Below are 21,206 nucleotides of genomic sequence, written 5' to 3' on the forward strand. Positions count from 1 at the left end.
ACAGGGAGGAAGCCTAGCTCATGGGGAAAACAGCCAAAGGGAAGCATCACTTTGTGGAAAGCTCTGGGTGGAAAGACCACCTTATTTTTTGAACTGTGCAACTGATATGACAGAATTGGTCCTTTCAAATTACTTCAGTGGAGTTTTTGCTCAAACTGCAGAGTTTGGCCCTAAAACATCCTTTTGGCTGGAAAAGTGTTGGGGTTTTTTGTTGTTGTTCGGGGGTGGGAGGGTTGTTTTGTTTTAGAAATAAAGGAATAAACTCTTTCCACCCTAGGATGTCCATGACAGCAGAGTTTAACTCAAGGCAATAGCAGTGCTGACTGCATTTAAGTAAGGCTTAGCAAAAATTGAACTGATGATGCAGGCAAGCTCCTGTTAAAGTTGTCAAAGACTTCCCTGTGAGAGATTTTTGTCCGAGTGAACGACAGGATTGTACCCAGGAAACGGTTTTGAATTTTCAGCACTAAACAATTTGACAGACAGATACCATGCCAAATTTTGACTCTCCTTACAGTGTGTGCAATCCCACTGAATTCAATGGAATCAGAAGACAGAGCAGACTTCTGCCTATTCTGTCATATGACCCCATTTCCAAATGAATGATAATCACCGTCCACTTATTTTGATTCTTTCTGCAGTTATTTTTAATCCAGATAGAAAATAAAAATGTAGGTTCTGAGCTACAATAATTTGCTTGATAAGGTCCCACAATAAAGTAGGAAAATACACAAAAAAGGTAAAAGTAGAGGCAGTCTTTATCAAAGGTGGTGGTTAAATGTGAATGTGGCAGGTTGGCCAGGTCTGGTTTAATAATGGTGTATTTAAAGGTGTTTTATCTTAAGCATCTTTAAATTTTAAGACCCTGGTTGACAGTAGGACAGTAGGACACCAATTTTATTGTCAGTACACCCACAGGCAAAATGTTCAATAGTCTGATCACAAACACAAATGAGAAGAATTACGTAGGATTCTTGCCATCACTATGACTGTTTAGCTATACAATAATGTCTACAACACTACAAATAAGACTAGCTGAAGTTTGATACTGGCAGAATGTTGCCTTGGTAAATTTATAACATAAGTATATTTCATGGACAACGAAGGCAATCCCCCACCCCCAGAACAAGTGCAAATTAATTGTTCCTTTTAGTTGAAAACTGGGTTTCGTATGCCACCCAAAACTGAGCTGCTGGGCCATTTCCTGTGCAGGAGGGTGAGGGAACATACAAAAAAGAAAATGCTCATAATCCCTAGAATGACTATTCCTGAAATCAGTGCACTGGTGACTGAGTTCAGCTGGAAAGGAGGTCCATTTGGATGAGCTGCAAGGGAAAAAAAGGCACAGAAAGGTCTCATCAGAATCTCTCTCTGCAGAGCTGGGTCTTCCTGCCACAATGCCTTTATATACAAAAATTATAGTTAACAGGCTGATACTGAACTGCACATTAAGTCTATCTAATGTATTTAGGGAGTGGCTGCAGGTGCATAGCTCTTTCACATGCACATTCACCATGATGGGTGTGGGTGTAAGACAAGAGGACAATATTTAACGCATAAGATGATCTGAACTCCATACTCAGGTGTGCAGGATGTCAGCTGACAGGAACCCTAAATCTTTCTATTTAATGCTAGGTTTCTCTTTTACATGATTTTATTATGGAGGAGGGACTTTAACATGCTTCTGGAGTCCCCACCATTCAAATGTTGGAGGAAGGGAGAGGAAGGGGGGAACTAGGGGAGGCTGGAGGAAGGGAGAACTAGGGGGGGGTCTTTCCCAGTTGCCTTAGACTTCAGAAGGGATAGCAGCTGAATTTTGTTACATGGGTCCCTAGTAAATATTGACAAAGAGTGATCAGCCAGACAACAGTAACCGAGAAACCAGGAATGCACTACAGATGTATTTCTCCACCCAAAAGAATTCCAGGTGACCAGGAGGAGGAGCACTCTGACAATCTGCAGACCTCCTCCCCCCTATACTAGCCCATATTTTTTCCATACAGCCTACTTCCTCAACCACCAGAGCAGAAGCATTGGGCTCTGTAACATAAGAATGGCCATACTGGGTCAGTCCAAAGGTCCATCTAGCCCAGTATCCTGTCTTCTGACAGCGGCCAATGCCAGGTGTCCCAGAGGGAATGAACAGAACAGGTAATCCTCAAGTGATCCATCTCCTGTCACTCATTCCCATCTGCCTTACCACAGACCATTTGTGTGGTTCCTATGGTTACATCCAGGACAAAGGTCAGGGACTACAGGAGCTGAAACAGGATTTTTACCTTTTTGAGCTGTGAAGCCTGCCAGGCTAGACTGCACCATAATGACCATTTTGTGGTTCAATTCATCTGTAGTAGGAAATGACTTTATTGCTTAAACCTGCCATTTGGCTTCTGGCAGTTGCACTGTTTCCTAATGTGCCATAGCAGCATAAATAGGGTTGCATTTGATCTGTAATTTTAGTTCCATAGTAGAGATTGGAATTTGTTAAACTGTTGGGCACATGAACTTAACGGAGCATTCCAGATTTATCAATTGCTTTCTTTAGAACACATTCATATTTTCTCCTTTTAAATTAATGGTAATAAGGAAAACTTCAACACATAGCTGAATCCAAATGGTTTACCCACTCATTAGTGTAGCACTCCTATAACACCCCTCTTTTGTGTTTCTCTTATTCTGATTAACTTACCTAGCTGTGAATTGTTGGTTGGTGTCTCATCTGTATAAAAATATAAAAATGGAGCTATTATATTTTACAGATATCAATATTTGCATCCTCTCTTCACTCCCACTAAAACCAGTCAAAAATAAAGCTAGGACTATCCTAAAACTCAACAACTGTGTTGGCAATGGTGGCTTGTCACAATCAATGTCTCTGATCAAGTCAGGCTAGGAACATTAACTATAAGAAGCTTCCTAATTTTTACTGCGAGGATATTGGTCTAATGCACCACTTATTACTCTGCCAAAAAAAAAATCTTTATCAAGGTCCAGTTATCTGAACGTGTTGCTAATTCTCTTCTGTCCCATTTCATAAAAAATATGATCCAAAACAATGTAGCAGGAACTACTTCTTCTCACCATGTGCTGTACTAGGGGGAAGGAGCTCTGCGATGGTGGGGATACTTTATCTTCATTTCATTAAGGAAATCTGTGACTAGAAAGCATTAGAAAACTTCTCCTCCACACACACCTTTTTCTTGACAGGAGCACAGAGGGATGAGTTTATGTTTTTAGGGATAAGTTTATGTTTTTCCCCTAATTTTCACTTACTCCTCATTGTCGGTCCTGAAACTAAATATCTTATCTTTGTTTGGTTTTGCTTTTCTGTTTGTAAGCCTCAATCACAGCTCAAAAGTACATTTATTTCAAGGTCCTGACTTGTATTTATTTTTAACTAGGATATACAATGGCTTTCATTCTTTTTTTTTAAACACTTTTGCCTTCAGAAGTAGATAACTATTTTGTTTCTGTACACAGAGAAAAAGCCACGTATTTTGTCTAAAATGATTTATTATAGATAAACAAACAAGTGCAAGGTCTCTGTGAAAGAGCACAGTGTTAAAATAGCTTAAACATACATGAGACAGACAGTCACAAGCAGCAGCAATCCTATGTAACTATCTAGGTTTCTATATGGCTCCTCATAACCATAATACCTGACAGCTCTACAATCATTAATAGATTTTAGCCTCAAGGTAGGGAAGTACCCTTTTGCACATTTCACAAAAGGGAAACTGAGGCACAAGGTAGATTAAATGAGTTGCCCAAAGTCACACTGGAAACTTGTGGCAGTCAGGAACTGAACACAGGCCTCCTGAGTCATAGTCCAGTGCTTCATATACCCAACTATCTTTCCTACCTGTGCAACCTAAAAGCCAGAAATAAAAGTAAAATGGTCCTCTATATATTCCATAAAATATTTGAATTCCATTTCTGAAATAGATGACAATTGCAAAATGATTATTTCCCCTTTTCATATCTATTCATGGCTAAACTAGAGCTAAGCAAAGAATTTTCAACAATCATGTATTTAAAGAATTTAGCCACCTCTTCTGCTCATGGAATATCCATGAACATTCTGTGGTTTACTTGAATGTATTCAATATCCAAAGGCAATTGATTAATATTTTTCTATTTTTGTAAACCTATGTAGATTGATCCCAAATATTTGAAATTTGAGCTGTATTGCTTATGACTGCTCAAATAAATCCTGTGGTCTTGTTTCTGTTCCCTGATTGAATGATCATGTGTGGTGCAAAATAAGTGCAAATCTGAAAATTCAGTTTCCTCATGTTTGCAACTCTGAAATTAGTTTTCCCCAGATATTTTTAAACTAACTGAACATTCATGAAAAGTGAACTCAAAAGCGCCATGAGAATGGCCGAAGTAAATACCTTATCTACTTCAAATATGTGCAGAATTTTTTGGCATTATTCATCCAATTCTACTTAAAAAAAAAACAAAAAAACCCTTTTCTAACCAAGCACCTACAAAAAACTGAATACATTCCCAATTCTCTATGGGCAAATTTCTCCTCTTGCATATCCATGCATCCACCACTACACAGCAAACAGAGACAAATTAGTCCTCAAGTCCTAATAATTCTTTTCCCTCCATGGGATTACATTCTGCTCTCAGTTTCATTGGTTTCAGTCCAGATCGACTCCACTGAAACCACTGACCCAATGACAGTTACTGACATGCATCCGACAGCAGAATTTGGCTCAAAATATTTTATCTTTACTAGTTAGCACAGGTATTCACAAAATGAATGCTTCTCAGAAATTCGAAGATGTATTTGAAACACTTTAAAATTCTAGGAGAACAGAAATCAGTGGAATTACACTCTGGATAGGTACCAGTTTAAGTGAGAACAGAATCTGGGCAACTGTCTTTAAACTGAAAACCTGAACTGTTTGCCTCAGGCTCTATTTACAGCTGAAAGCTGAGCAAAAAGTATATTACCAACACAAGTCACAGTTAATGTCATTAAAGTTACATCTACACTGCAAAAAACGGTGTGTTCTTTACTCGTCCTATCTAAGGGTATGTCTACACTACGAAATTAGGTCGAATTTATAGAAGTCGTTTTTTTAGAAATCGGTTTTATATATTCGAGTGTGTGTGTCCCCACAGAAAATGCTCTAAGTGCATTAAGTGCATTAACTCGGCGGAGTGCTTCCACAGTACCGAGGCTAGAGTCGACTTCCGGAGTGTTGCACTGTGGGTAGCTATCCCACAGTTCCCGCAGTCTCTGCTGTCCACTGGAATTCTGGGTTGAGATCCCAATGCCTGATGGGGCTAAAACAGTGTCGCGGGTGGTTCTGGGTACATATCATTAGGCCCCCGTTCCCTCCCTCCCTCCGTGAAAGCAAGGGCAGACAATCATTTCGTGCCTTTTTTCCTGAGTTACCTGTGCCGACGCCATACCACGGCAAGCATGGAGCCCGCTCAGCTAACCGTCACCGTATGTCTCCTGGGTGCTGGCAGACGGGGTACTGCATTGCTACACAGTAGCCGCAACCCATTGCCTTCTGGCAGCAGACGGTACAGTACGACTGGTAGCCGTCATCGTCATGTCCGAGGTGCTCCTGGCCACGTCGGCCGGGAGCGCCTGGACAGACATGGGCACAGGGACTAAATTTGGAGTGACTTGATCAAGTCATTCTCTTTAGTCCTGCAGTCAGTCCTATTGAACCATCTTATGGTGAGCAGGCAGGCGATATGGATTGCTAGCAGTCCTATTGGATCATCTTCTGCCGGGCAGCCATGAGATGTGGATGGCTTGCAGTCCTTCTGCACCGTCTGCTGCCAGCCAAGGATGTAAAAGATAGATGGAGTGGATCAAAACAAGAAATAGACCAGATTTGTTTTGTACTCATTTCCTTCCCCCCTCCCCCGTCTAGGGGACTCATTCCTCTAGGTCACACTGCAGTCACTCACAGAGAAGGTGCAGCGAGGTAAATCTAGCCATGTATCAATCAGAGGCCAGACTAACCTCCTTTTTCCAATAAGAACAATAACTTAGGTGCACCATTTCTTATTGGAACCCTCCGTGAAATCCTGCCTGAAATACTCCTTGAAGTAAAGCCACCCTCTTTGTTGATTTTAGCTCCCTGAAGCCAATCCTGTAAGCCGTGTCGTCAGTCGCCCCTCCCTCTGTCAGAGCAATGGCAGACAATCGTTCCGCGCCTTTTTTCTGAGTGGACGCCATACCAAGGCAAGCATGGAAGCCGCTCAGCTCACTTTGGCAATCAGGAGCACATTAAACACCACACGCATTATCCAGCAGTATATGCAGCACCAGAACCTAGCAAAGGCATACCGGGCGAGTAGGCGACGTCAGCGCAGTCGCGTGAGTGATCAGAACATGGACACAGATTTCTCTGAAAGCATGGGCCCTGCCAATGCATGCATCATGGTGCTAATGGGGCAGGTTCATGCTGTGGAACGCCGATTCTGGGCTCAGGAAACAAGCACAGACTGGTGGGACCGCATAGTGTTGCAGGTCTGGGATGATTCCCAGTGGCTGCAAAACTTTCGCATGCGTAAGGGCACTTTCATGGAACTTTGTGACTTGCTTTCCCCTGCCCTGAAGCGCATGAATACCAAGATGAGAGCAGCCCTCACAGTTGAGAAGCGAGTGGCGATAGCCCTGTGGAAGCTTGCAATGCCAGACAGCTACCGGTCAGCTGGGAATCAATTTGGAGTGGGCAAATCTACTGTGGGGGCTGCTGTGATGCAAGTAGCCCACGCAATCAAAGATTTGCTGATATCAAGGGTAGTGACCCTGGGAAATGTGCAGGTCATAGTGGATGGCTTTGCTGCAATGGGATTCCCTAACTGTGGTGGGGCCATAGACGGAACCCATATCCCTATCTTGGCACCGGAGCACCAAGCCGCCGAGTACATAAACCGCAAGGGGTACTTTTCAATAGTGCTGCAAGCTCTGGTGGATCACAAGGGACGTTTCACCAACATCAACGTGAGATGGCCAGGAAAGGTACATGACGCTCGCATCTTCAGGAACTCTGGTCTGTTTCAAAAGCTGCAGGAAGGGACTTTATTCCCAGACCAGAAAATAACTGTCGGGGATGTTGAAATGTCTATAGTTATCCTTGGGGACCCAGCCTACCCCTTAATGCCATGGTTCATGAAGCCGTACACAGGCAGCCTGGACAGTAGTCAGGAGCTGTTCAACTACAGGCTGAGCAAGTGCAGAATGATGGTAGAATGTGCATTTGGACGTTTAAAGGCGCGCTGGCGCAGTTTACTGGCTCGCTTAGACCTCAGCAAAACCAATATTCCCACTGTTATTACTGCTTGCTGTGTGCTCCACAATATCTGTGAGAGTAAGGGGGAGACGTTTATGGCGGGGTGGGAGGTTGAGGCAAATAGCCTGGCTGCTGGTTACACGCAGCCAGACACCAGGGCGGTTAGAAGAGCACAGGAGGGCGCGGTACGCATCAGAGAAGCTTTGAAAACCAGTTTCATGACTGCCCAGGCTACAGTGTGAAAGTTCTCTTTGTTTCTCCTTGATGAAACCCTCCGCCCCTTGGTTCACTCTACTTCCCTGTAAGCTAACCACCCTCCCCGCCTTCCTTCGATCACCGCTTGCAGAGGCAATAAAGTCATTGTTGCTTCACATTCATGGATTCTTTATTCATTCATCACACAAATAGGGGGATGACTACCAAGGTAGCCCAGGAGGGGTGGTGGAGGAGGGAAGGAAAATGCAACACAGCACTTTAAGCACAGCACTTTAAAAGTTTACAACTTTAAAATTTATTGAATGCCAGCCTTCTTTTTTTTGGACAATCCTCTGTGGTGGAGTGGCTGGTTGGCCGGTGGCCCCCCCACCGCGTTGTTGGGCTTCTGGGTGTGGAGGCTATGGAACTTGGGGAGGAGGGCGGTTGGTTACACAGGGGCTGTAGTGGCAATCTGTGCTCCAGCTGCCTTTGCTGCAGCTCAACCATACACTGGAGCATACTGGTTTGATCCTCCAGCAGCCTCAGCATTGAATCCTGCCTCCTCTCATCACGCTGCCGCCACATTTGAGCTTCAGCCCTGTCTTCAGCCCACCACTTACTCTCTTCAGCCCGCCACCTCTCCTCTCGGTCATTTTGTGCTTTCCTGCACTCTGACATTATTTGCCTCCACGCATTCGTCTGTGCTCTGTCAGTATGGGAGGACAGCATGAGCTCAGAGAACATTTCATCACGAGTGCGTTTTTTTTTTCTTTCTAATCTTCACTAGCCTCTGGGAAGGAGAAGATCCTGTGATCATTGAAACACATGCAGCTGGTGGAGAAAAAAAAAGGGACAGAGGTATTTAAAAAGACACATTTTATAAAACAGTGGCTACACTCTTTCAGGGTAAAACTTGCTGTTAACATTACATACATAGCACATGTGCTTTCGTAACAAGGTCGCATTTTGTCCTCCTCCCACCGCGTGGCTACCCCCTCAATCCTCCCTCCTCCCCGTGGCTAACAGCGGGGAACATTTCTGTTCAGCCACAGGCAAACAGCCCAGCAGGAACGGGCTCCTCTTAAGAAAAGCACTCTATTACAACCAGGTGACCATGAATGATATCTCACTCTCCTGAGGATAACACAGAGAGATAAAGAACGGATGTTGTTTGAACGCCAGCAAACATACACTGCAATGCTTTGTTGTACAATGATTCCCGAGTACGTGTTACTGGCCTGGAGTGGTAAAGTGTAATACCATGAAGGACACAATAAGGCTGCCCTCCCCAGAAACCTTTTGCAAAGGCTTTGGGAGTACATCCAGGAGAGCCGCGAATGCCAGGGCAAATTAATCCTTTCACATGCTTGCTTTTAAACCATGTATAGTATTTTAAAAGGTACACTCACCGGAGGTCCCTTCTCCGCCTGCCGGGTCCAGGAGGCAGCCTTGGGTGGGTTTGGGGGGTACTGGCTCCAGGTCCAGGGTGAGAAACAGTTCCTAGCTGTCGGGAAAACCGGTTTCTCCACTTGCTTGCTGTGAGCTATCTTCTTCGTCCCCAAAACCTGCTTCCGTGTTGCCTCCATCTCCACTGAAGGAGTCAAACAACACGGCTGGGGTAGTGGTGGCTGAACCCCCTAAAACAGCATGCAGCTCATCATAGAAGTGGCATGTTTGGGGCTCTGACCCGGAGCGGCCTTTCGCCCCTCTGGTTTTCTGGTAGGCTTGCCTCAGCTCCTTAAGTTTCACGCGGCACTGCTCGGATCCCTGTTATGGCCTCTGTCCTTCATGCTCTGGGAGATTTTGACAAAGGTTTTGGCATTTCGAAAACTGGAACGGAGTTCTGATAGCACGGATTGCTCTCCCCATACAGCGATCAGATCCCGTACCTCCGATTCAGTCCATGCTGGAGCTCTTTTGCGATTCTGGGACTCCATCATGGTCACCTCTGCTGATGAGCTCGGCATGGTCACCTGCAGCTTGCCACGCTGCCCAAACAGGAAATGAGATTCAAAAGTTCGCGGTTCTTTTCCTGTCTACCTGGCCAGTGCATCTGAGTTGAGAGTGCTGTCCAGAGCGGTCACAATGGAGCACTCTGGGATAGCTCCCGGAGGCCAATACCGTCGAATTGTGTCCACAGTACCCCAAATTTGACCCGGCAAGGCCGATTTAAGCGCTAATCCACTTGTCGGGGCAGAGTACGGAAATCGATTTTAAGAGCCCTTTAAGTCGAAATAAAGGGCTTCATCATGTGGACGGGTGCAGGTTTACATCGATTTAACGCTGCTAAATTCGACCTAAAGTCCTAGTGTAGACCAGGGCTCAATTGGGTTAAAATAGCAGTGAATGCACAGCCATTTGTGTTTTAACTTAGGTTAGCAGCCCTATAGGCTTTAATTCAAACTTTTAAAGTGAGTTAAGAGCTAAGTTGCTGTGTCTTCACTGCTAATTTAAATCAAGTGAGCTAACCCTAGTTAAGAACACACCATTTTTGGCAGTGTAGATATACCCTAAGATGGAAGTGGAAGAGCCAGGCAAGAGAAGGAGTAGTCAATGTTAAAGTGGGTATTCATTAGCTTCTAAACAATTTTTTCCATTTTGTGGCTTTCCCATCTTGAGCTCTGATTTTAAGCAAAATGAATCAGGCTAATTTTTTTCTGCGTTAGATGGGTGCACCTTCCGTTATCTTCAGTGGAAGCTGCATCTGTATGGGCAATGGAATTTAGCCTATTCAGTTTAGGTGTTTATGGCAGCCTCAGACACATGCACATAACCCATAATGACTTCATTGGGTGTTTTGAATGCATATATGACCAAAACAATTGGCTCAGAACTTTTACATGAAAGTTTAGCTGTAGGAATAGACCCAAATAAGTTAGCTGGGTTTTTTAGCTGAGTCACTGCAAACTCTCAAACAGCAAAGCATTGTTTTTTAAATTCCTGCAATATACAGAAATGTTTGAGAATTCCTACCGCTCCTTGTAATGATGGGGCCAGCAGAGATTACAGCATTTCCAGAGGTGCTCTGAGGGCTCCAAGTTGTTCTCTTAACAGCATCTCTTCTTTCTCTGTTACTGCAAATCTGAGAAGTTAATCAAAATCACAGTTTCAGAGTGGAGTAGAATTATTGCCTTCCTGTGCTTCCATATTTAATGCCAGCTCTTTTAAAAAGTGATACTACAACTTTATTTCTTGTATGTATTCAATTACTTTGCAATAAAAAGAGATGCAATACCTCCTAAGAGTGCATGTTGTAAATGATTGGCTTCCAGTTGTATTTTGCCTCATTTCATTTATGGAACTGCATTGAGCTCATGTACAATATCCATATTACTGTATAATAAACTTTTCAGTAATTAATTTCCTGAAATAAAATTTCATCAAAATAGACATGTTCCCACAGGAAGTTTGAGGTTCAACAAAATGGCATTTTCTGATGGAAGAATGTTCCATCAGAATATTTTTGACCAGCTCTGCTGCTAGGCAAAGGGTATTAAAGACTCATATACTCTACCCACTAAATAGGCACAGGAGGGGGAAGTGATAGTGCAACTTTCCCCTGAACACCTATGAATGTTCTTCAACTTTGTCTTGTGGGGATCACATCTAGAAATGAGTGGGTAGGTCAGTCTAAGGCTCAAACTCATTCTCTATCCTTGAGCTTTCTAGGAGCTATACTAAGACCACCAGCTCATTTTTCATAAACTATCTGAATGGCTTTCTGACAGTGGTCACTTTTGGTCTCTATCATCCGAGGCATGATTTGACCCAGAGACCTAAAGGTGAACACTCCTTATGCCAAACCCAATTCCCCTCAGCGTTACAGTTCCCAGTGTTACGTCACACAATGGTGATGACATTGAAATGCCACTCTTCATTTGTTGCGTTCACATTCTCTAGAAACAAACAAACAAGTTCAAACTCTAGGTGCTTTCTTCATTTGCACAGATGCCCTCCACCTCCCCTATCCATCTGCAAATTACAGGTGTAGAATGGCCCCACAGTTCTGCCTCTGGCACAGCACAGATTCATGAAGATTATTGACAGAGCTCCCCCCAAAACTTACAGGTGCAAGAAAGGGGCAATCATCCGTTCTGCACAGCTTTGTCACACAATGGAGGAAGACTGTAGACATCTTCTGGTTCTTGTGCTTCACAAAGCGGAACACCTCAAAGGAAAACCGGCCCATCTGACTCTTGCCATTCTCAATTACAGTTGTCTGTGGGTCCTTGTCGCAGCTAATTGGTATAAAAGATTAAAACTGGGATGACCATGTGTACCTCTGATTTTTAGCCCCTGAGAATAAAGGACTATAAGTAAAAAGATCAATGCTTAAGCTCTGTGCAAAACAAGAGAGTGCCATGATGTCCAAAATGGGCAGCTACGAGAGAGTCTCAAGTGTGCTATAGTACATCAAGGTCTGAGATGGCATGGCAGTGAGCACTGCTCAGATGCACAGGCAGGCAGAGAATGACAATGGACAAAAGGCACAGAGTCAGAATTACTCTAACAAACACTAAAAAGGATCTGTGTTCAAGAATGCCACATTTCCAATATTTTCTTTAGATGATACACTTGTCTTAGACTGGAACACACAGGATGTGAGATAACTAGCAGTGTTTACACCCGTTGACATTAGTGAGAGTTATGCCAGAGCACAATTTTGTCCCATTGGTTTTGCATTCTTAGCGAATGCAGATAGGGACCCAACAATACTGACAACTGGAAATCAAGTCTGCTTGACATTGTATGTATAAGGGCACCCTGTCACAAACGGACCTGACCCTTTAAGAGGGTTCAGAGCTCAGCTGAACCTGTGCCAGATGTGGCCTGCCTCCCTATGTGGAGGTAATAAGTCCAGTAACCTGACTAGGATCAGGTGACTAGGAGATGGGCCTGCTGGTGGGGGATGAAAAGAAGAGTCCTAGGACAAGAAAGAAGGCAACTGGTGGTGGCTGCTGAAAGGAGGGCTATAGCAGGAAGGAGAGCCACTATTGAAGAAGCCCACAAAGGGTATTTGTATGTCTCTCTCTCTCTCTTTCTTTCTCTCTCTCTCTCACACACACACTTCTTTAAAGTGGTACTGAATTGTGTATTTTGCCACATCAAAACCAAATCCAAGGAAACTCAGCTCCAGGTTCCATTTAAATTCAAATCTCCAAATAATTATGAGACCTGAAACAAAAAGTTATCAGGTAAGCTCATTTATATAGATAAGCACCTCTGAACAAAGGTAGCAGCTCCATCAAGAGCCACTGATATGATTCAATCTGTGGGGTTGCTGAGACACCAAGCTGCTCTTTGCTATCCTTTAAGGTCCCGATTGAGGAAGCCATTCCCACTCAGGACAGCACCTAAGCTTGTGCTTCAGCACTTTCCTGAATTAGCACCTTAGACATGTTAGATGGTTATCATCTACCCACAGGGCATCCTCTCACTTGCATTAAAATAAATGTTAACAAATACGTACCCATTGAAATTTGAGTAGAGGGCCCCTAGTATGTGCATGCAAAATGCCTATTTCTACACCTACATTGGTGCACACAATTTTCATGCCTGTGCACACTTACCCAATATTTATGTCCACAAATAGCTAGATTAATGACTAATAAATTATTTACGAGCATAGACATTGGACCTTCCTGAAAAACCTCATGCCTGTCAAGAAATGTAGCATCACACTATCATACAGAAGCTCATAACTGCGGTCTTAAAAGGAGGGCATTTACATACAAATGCTGGATTTGCAAAGTACCTACCTAAAGAAGAGATCGTATCGAAGCTCATCATTGGGATTACCAGATGGAGTGGTGTAACAATAGTCCATCAAAACATTCCATCTGCATGAGGAGCAAGATAATTGTCAAGGAAAAAGATTAAAAAAAAAAAAACCGAGGTACAAGTTGATAGTACTAGCTGATGAACTGAACCTACACAGTTATGTACAATTACGAGCCATGTATAGAATCCCTGCATTCTCACTGAGACCATTCTATGGCAGTATAATAGTTTTTATTTTTCTGCATTACTTACATTACTGCACAATGACTGTGCAGTGTATGAATGATACAATTTAACCAACATGGTTTTACTCCCATCTGTTCCACAGTAAAGAAGCTGTTACAAATCAGTGACCATATAGCACTTCAACGGGTATCACTTTGGTGCATATCATCTCCACTAAGAATTTCATGGCAGCATTGGACAGGATTCACATCATAGAATCATAGAATATCAGGGTTGGAAGGGACCTCAGGAGGTCATCTTGTCCAACCCCCTGCTCAAAGCAGGACCGATCCCCAGCTAAATCATCCCTGCCAGGGCTTTGTCAAGCCTGACCTTAAAAACTTCTAAGGAAGGAGATTCCACCACCTCCCTAGGTAACGCATTCCAGTGTTTCACCACCCTCCTAGTGAAAAAGTTTTTCTGAATATCCAACCTAAATCTCCCCCACTGCAATTTGAGACCATTATGCCTTGTTCTGTCATTTGCTACCACTGAGAACAGTCTAGAGCCATCCTCTTTGGAACCCCCTTTCAGGTAGTTGAAAGCAGCTATCAAATCCCCCCTCATTCTTCTCTTCCGTAGACTAAACATCCCCAGTTCCCTCAGCCTCTCCTCATAACTCATGTGTTCCAGTCCCCTAATCATTTTTGTTGCCCTCTGCTGGACTCTTTCCAATTTTTCCACATCCTTCTTGTAGTGTGGGGCCCAAAACTGGACACAGTACTCCAGATGAGGCCTCACCAATGTTGAATAGAGGGGAACAATCACGTCCCTCAGTCTGCTGGCAATGCCCCTACTTATACAGCCCAAAATGCCATTGGCCTTCTTGGCAACAAGGGCACACATATCCAGCTTCTCGTCCACTGTAACCCCTAGGTCCTTTTCTGCAGAACTGGTGCCGAGCCATTCGGTCCCTAGTCTGTAGCGGTGCATGGGATTCTTCTGTCCTAAGTGCAGGACTCTGCACTTGTCCTTGTTGAACCTCATCAGATTTCTTTTGGCCCAATCCTCCAATTTCTCTAGGTCCCTCTGTATCCTATCCCTACCCTCCAGCGTATCTACCTCTCCTCCCAGTTTAGTGTCATCTGCAAACTTGCTGAAGGTGCAATCCACACCATCCTCCAGATCATTTATGAAGATATTGAACAAAACCAGCCCCAGGACCGACCCTTGGGACACTCCACTTGATACCGGCTGCCAGCTAGACATGGAGCCATTGATCACTACCCGTTGAGCCCGACAATCTAGCCAGCTTTCTATCCACCTTATAGTCCATGAATGTATGGGCATACTTCTTTAACTTGCTGGCAAGAATACTGTGGGAGACAGTGTCAAAAGCTTTGCTAAAGTCAAGGAACAATACGTCCACTGCTTTCCCTTCATCCACAGAACCAGTTATCTCGTCATAGAAGGCAATTAGATTAGTCAGGCATGACTTGCCCTTGGTGAATCCATGCTGACTGTTCCTGATCACTTTCCTCTCGTCTAAGTGCTTCAGAATTGATTCCTTGAGGACCTGCTCCATGATTTTTCCAGGGACTGAGGTGAGGCTGACTGGCCTGTAGTTCCCAGGATCTTGCTTCTTCCCTTTTTTAAAGATGGCCATACTGGGTCAGACCAATAGTCCATCTAGCCCAGTATCCTGTTTTCTGACTGTGGCCAATGCTAGGTGCTTCAGAGGGAATGAACAGAACAGGCAATCAGGTGATCTGTCCCCTGTCGCTCATTCCCAGTTTCCGGTAAACAGAGGCTAGGGACACTTCAGAGCATGGTTTTGCATCCCTGCCCATCCTGGGTAATAGCCAATGATGGACCTATCTTCCAGGAACTTATCTAGTTCTTTTTTGAGCCCTGCTATAGTCTTGGCCTTCACAACATCGCAAAGAGTTTGAGAGGTTGACTGTGCATTGTGAGAAGAAATACTTCCTTTTGTTTGTTTTAAACCAGCTGCCTATTAATTTAATTGGGTGGCCCCTAGTTCTCGTATTATGAGAAGGAGTAAATAACACTTCCTTATTTACTTTCTCCACACCAGTCATAATTTTATAGACCTGTATCATATCCCCCCTTAGTTGTCTCTTTTCCTAGTTGAAAAGTCCCGGTCTTATTAATCTCTCCTCATATAGGAGCTGTTCCATACCCCTAATCATTTTTGTTGCCCTTTTCTGTACCTTTTCTAATTCCAATATATCTTTTTTGAAATATGACGAGCACATCTGCATACAGTATTCAAAATACGGGCATATGATGGATTTATATAGTGGCACTATGATATTGTCTATCTATCCCTTTCCTAGTGATTCCCAACATTCTGTTTGCTTTTTTGACTGCCACTGCACATTGACTGGATGTTTTCAGAGAACTATCCACAATGACTCAAAGATTTCTTTCTTCAGTGGGTAACAGCTAATTTAGACCCTATCATTTTGTATGTATGTGTTGTTGGGATTATGTTTGCCAATGAGTATTACTTTGCATTTATCAACATTGAATTTCATCTGCCATTTTGTTGCCTAGTCTTTTGTGAGATCCTTTTGTAACTTTTGTAACTCTTCGCAGTCCATCTTGACTAGTTTTGTATCATCTGAAAATTTTGTCACTCACTGTTTACCCCTTTTTCCAGACCATTTATGAATATGTTGAACAGGACTGGTCCCAGAACAGACCCCTGGGGGACACCACTATTTACCTCTCTCCATTATGGAAACTGACCATTTATTCCTACACTTGTTTCCTTTCTTTCCTCCTCTTACAAAAGCTCCCTTGAGCTCAAGGAGAATCTTTGTTGATGATTATCAATAAAGGGCCTGTGACACATAGCAAAACAGATCTGATTCCGTCCAACAGAGGGAAGTGATTCACACAGATTAGTCATTTCATTACTTGTAAATAGGCTTGGAAGTATTAGATTTTTATCAGTAAACATGGATTTCACCTTACAGACACAAACCTACAAAAAAAATATTTCCATCGATAATACTCAAAATATACAGGTAGAAAAGGTAAGAAAATGGCAGAACTTATTAGAGTTCAACGTAAGGATATTTACTTTGTATATTTTGACGCAATGTTCACAGTTTGTATTTTAACAGTTATAAAGATTTAACTTTTTGAATCTCAATGTGTACTGTTATTACATAATTGATTCTCCTATGGTTGAACACTCCCATAGTTTTCCACACCTGTAAAAATTTAAATTAATAAAAAGCAATGCTTGAAAATAATCAGTTATCCATCAAAATTATTTAAAAAAAAATCAAATTCTACCAAGCCCCATAAAAGACGGTCAGAAAAAAAAAAGCCATATATAATTATATATTTACACGGTGATTGATGCTGCTCAAGAGCTGCAAAAATTAGAAAGGGAAGAAACAATATCTTTTACTGTACCTGCCATCTAGGTTGGTTGCTCGCACTGCTGCATATATTTTTGTTTTCAAAGGTAAACCTATACTGGGGATAACCAGCAGCTGGCTGTAGGTTGAGTCCTGGAAAAACACACACACAGTTGCTGTAACACAATGGCAATACCAACACCTTGCAACACAGAAGCTTTTTTGGTCAGTTGGCTTAGCGGAAACAGCAGTGCTATCAAGTTTCGCAAAGTTCAAGGTTTGCCCTCAGACAATTAGAACAGATGTTTTGCTCTCTACAATGCAGCTTTAGTGGGAAATGACATGTTAAAAGTGTTAGGTAACAAACAAAGATTGTATTTAAAAAATTACCTCCTTTCTAAAGCTCCATTACCAAACTAGTGTAAGTGTGTGTATAGAGAGAGAGAGAAAAATCACAGCTTGTACAATGTTGTAAAATTAATATGGAGTGTCAGACTGTGACAGGGTGCTGTTAGCAGTTATAAACTGAGCTCTTTGGAAGCCAGCACCCTGGTCAATTAGAATACCCATGGCACCGGGTATAGGTAGAGTGAAAGGGACTTCGGTATTTGGACTTGGAAGGGTAGAAACTTGCACCTGTACAGAATCTGATGAGCTAATGAGGTAATTAGCTCACCAACTGGGTACTCCTGAGAAGAAATCAAACTGTGTAAATAGCTGAGCCAGCGAGCAGCAAGGGAGCATATCTCCTGCTATGTTGTGATGTACCTGGAGTATAAACAATCAAAGACACTTGGTGGATGTACCCCGGTGCTCTGTGTATGCTGCTAAATTCACAAAGAGGGCCTACCAGCCAAGGTTTCCAGGAACTGAAGTAGGAACTTGTTCACACAGACATAATTCAGCAATACAAGACCCACTTTGGGGGGCGGGAGGGGAGGATCAGACATCATTTAATACATTGCAGATGAGCAGTAGAAAGACGGGAGTGGTGGGGGAGGTTCAGCATATGGGAGAAAGGCCTCTAGTGGGAGATGAGGGTACCCAAGACTCAGTCCACATTTTCAAAAAGTCCTGCCTTGCACAAGCTGTGTCGCAATAAAACCAGAACGGTGTAGCAGACACCAGAAAGTTTGGAAAATATTAAATTAAATGCGCAAAGCATGTGATTTTTCTAAAGGAATGAAAAACATAATTTGTAAACTTTCTACATACTTCACTCCTATGGAAGTGTCCTTTCGAATATGAAAGAGAATGAGAGAAAACTGGCTACAGAACTTCTAAGCTAAGCAGTAGAATTTGATAGTGGGGTGTACTTCTCTGTTAAATTTGTATGTTGGCTAAGAGAATCTGTAGAAAAGATCTCACTCTTATTACGTCCTACAGATTTTTGGAGTAATTTCTACAGATCGCTATTGGTTTAGGCTGAGAATTTCAAAGGAGTCTAAAGACAGGTTTTATACTGCAATTGTGAGGGGCGACTGCAACATGTGTAGCTAAATTTGATCAAGCTATCTTGTTAAATATATCTGCAGCAGCACAGACCATGGCATGGGCTAGTTGCCTGAGTTTTTACCCAGGGACGAAGAAGGGATTGTACGTGGGCAGCTAGCCTGTGGCACGGCCTGTGCTGCCATGACAACAGTGCTATTTTTAGCAAACTAATTAGAGCAAAGCTAACTCAGTATCTGAGCTACACATGCTGCAGTCACCCCAAGGATTTATACACCGGTATCTAAATCACTCAGGCTCCTTTGAAAATCCAAGCCTTAATCCCTATTAGTCTCTTTACATCTTTTCCATAATGGTTAGTTTTGTGCTTGCGTTCATAAATTTTGCAGATGGATTCACACACGGCAAAGGCACGAAGTAGCACAACAGAACAAATGAAAACATCAACAAGTCAGGGGGGAGAGAGGGGAGGAATTAAGGATAACAATTTTAAACATCAGAGAAATAAGTGACAAAAAACAAACAGCCTGTCTAAAGTGTTCAAACATAGGTGTCTGAACTTAGGCAATCCTAAGAACTAAATCCTTCTGGGCACCTAAAAAAGTGATTTGATTTTCACAGCCTCAAATGCACAACACCTTTGACAAGCAGGACTCTTATGTACTTAAATATGGCTTTAAATGTCTATTTTTGGGGTCTGCATTTGTAAATGTTGGTCTTTAATATCAGGAGCAAAATATACTGTATAGCTCATCTATGTACAAGTTCCTAAAAATAGTTACAATTACTAAGATTATCTTAATACTTTGTGTTTGGTTGCTTTTTCATGCTTCTGTGAATTGCAGTATTTCTTCTAGGAGCATCTCACAAGATCAAAACTCAGAGTCAAACACCAATGACTTCATTCTTAATCACTTGAATACCTTGGATCTGACCTTACTAACTACAGTTGGGCAGGATCAGGCCCTTTAAACTTGGGCACTTCATTCAAGGGCATATTCCGGCATGATATTAATTTTATTCTTCTCTCACTGCAGAAACGGCGAATGGCTCTTCCTATCCACTATACAATTCCTGTAGTTTTGAGGAATTTGGCTCTCTCTCCTTTTTACTACATATTTATTTAAAAATGGGAGAAATATAATCTTCATTTTAATCTGTTTTTAAGAACTCTGCTCTACCAAATGACAAACTTACAAACGTGAATTTTAAAAAAAATGCCTTTGGAAAATGTCCTGTTACAATATTTATAGCTCATTATATTCCAAGAAAAAAGCATTGACTTTTAAATCAGTTGCATGAATTATAACTCAGCATCCCGATGGCATGAATAATAAAGCCAAAAAAATCAGATTCATAATTTACAAAAATGTTGCTTGATAGATTGAAAAATTGATATTTAAATCAGGTATTTAAAATGTATGAATAAAAATTTTAATCAACAAAAATTATTTCAGAAATGAATGTAGCTGTTATAAATAGACGTCTGCACATTTTTTACGTTTTACTGTCGTTGTCCAGATTTACATAATAAAAGTTTACACAGTGATGTGTATTCAAACCCAATTTCTGAAAAAGTATGAGAGAAGTGTCAGCAGCCAAATGCTGTTATTAAAAATATTAACCCATGAAGTCTCCAAAGTACATGCAATAAGCATCTGTATGGATGTATAGATTGGGGGTAAATCCTGCAAACTTCACTCCTATTTAAAATGGTCAACATACTTGGACAAGGCTTGGACTCTACATAAGTTTGTGAGAAATTTAACATATCAATATTGTTATAAGATCATATTTAGAATAAATATAATATGCAAGTACAATATGCAATATATATGAATTCTAGTGCATCACTTATTATAATTTGTACTGCCCAAGGGTCTGGAAGCCCTAATTGTTGATCGGGATCCCATTGTGCTAGGCGCTGTACAAGTGCAGAATAAAAGGAGAGATGGTAGGTCATTCAGGGCAGAGACTAAGAAGAGAGACAACAGGTGCATTTAAAAAAAATAAATTTAAAAAAAGGACAAGCACAAGGTAACAATTAGATGAATGACAACGGTCTGAAAGGCCTGCTTCCCTTCCGGGGAAAATAGAACATAATGAACACATAAGGAGCCTAATTCTGCTCTGTCAAAGAGAGCTGCAGCCATGTAATTCAGAGAATATTACATATAATTTGTTTACTAATTTTATACTTACATTGTAAAGCAGCAAACTCAGAGTGCTGATAAATGTCCCATTGTTCTCTCTTACAGAAATAGCAGCTGATGACCTAAAACAGATTTAGAAACCAGAAACTGTTTAAGGGTTTTGTTTGTTTGTTTGCGCTTTCATATTTCAGTGCTTCTTTACTCAAAATCAGTTCTTGAGATACATCATAAGGAGTGATTTTTTTAAGGTTTGTGTTAGAAATCTCTGAAAATAGGAATTTATAGTGGAGACCATGACAGGACCTTAACTATACTGGAAGTAATGGAGGCTATTAAAAACATGAATCAGGCAAATAATTAGCAGAAAGGCAAAATGGCATAAAAGAACCAGTTCTCCATGATATAGTGTGTCGGCTCCTGGAAAATGTGTTTCCTTGCACTACACATTCATTGATTACCCTACACAAAAATATTATATTGCATGGGAAATTTAAAATGTGTATGCAGCTACTATTTTGTTATAAAACCACATGCATTTAGAAGGCAAATTTTTACACTAGTCAGGCAACAAACTACAGTAGTTTTGGTAAATCATTGTATTATATAGATCCCCTAGTAAACTTTTCTTCTTTCTTCAGTCTCCCCTTTCTCCCTGCCACTTCTTCCCACAATCTTGGTTTTATTTTTTTCACCATCAGTACAAGACCACAAATTTTTATGGAGATAAATGTTGGGTTGTGCAGATGCATGTAGACAGACACCCTCACCCTTATACATATAAATATATA

General features: G+C 41.9%; 1 protein-coding gene across 1 annotated transcript in view; it reads right to left on the reverse strand.

Moving 5' to 3' along the window:
* Nucleotides 1-1,149: 1,149 nt before the first annotated feature.
* ZPLD1 (zona pellucida like domain containing 1) overlaps nt 1,150-21,206 on the reverse strand; it is a 39,895-nt gene continuing 19,838 nt past the window's right edge. Inside the window, exons 4-10 of the mRNA XM_077807305.1 lie at nt 20,468-20,540; nt 16,869-16,966; nt 13,232-13,312; nt 11,539-11,710; nt 10,446-10,554; nt 2,690-2,719; nt 1,150-1,325 (exon numbers count right to left, since the gene is read on the reverse strand). Coding sequence (XP_077663431.1) covers nt 1,150-1,325; nt 2,690-2,719; nt 10,446-10,554; nt 11,539-11,710; nt 13,232-13,312; nt 16,869-16,966; nt 20,468-20,540 — 739 coding nt within the window. The remainder of the gene's footprint in view (nt 1,326-2,689; nt 2,720-10,445; nt 10,555-11,538; nt 11,711-13,231; nt 13,313-16,868; nt 16,967-20,467; nt 20,541-21,206) is intronic.

Source organism: Eretmochelys imbricata, chromosome 1, assembly GCF_965152235.1.
Source record: "Eretmochelys imbricata isolate rEreImb1 chromosome 1, rEreImb1.hap1, whole genome shotgun sequence".
NCBI classification, from domain to species: Eukaryota; Metazoa; Chordata; order Testudines; family Cheloniidae; genus Eretmochelys; species Eretmochelys imbricata.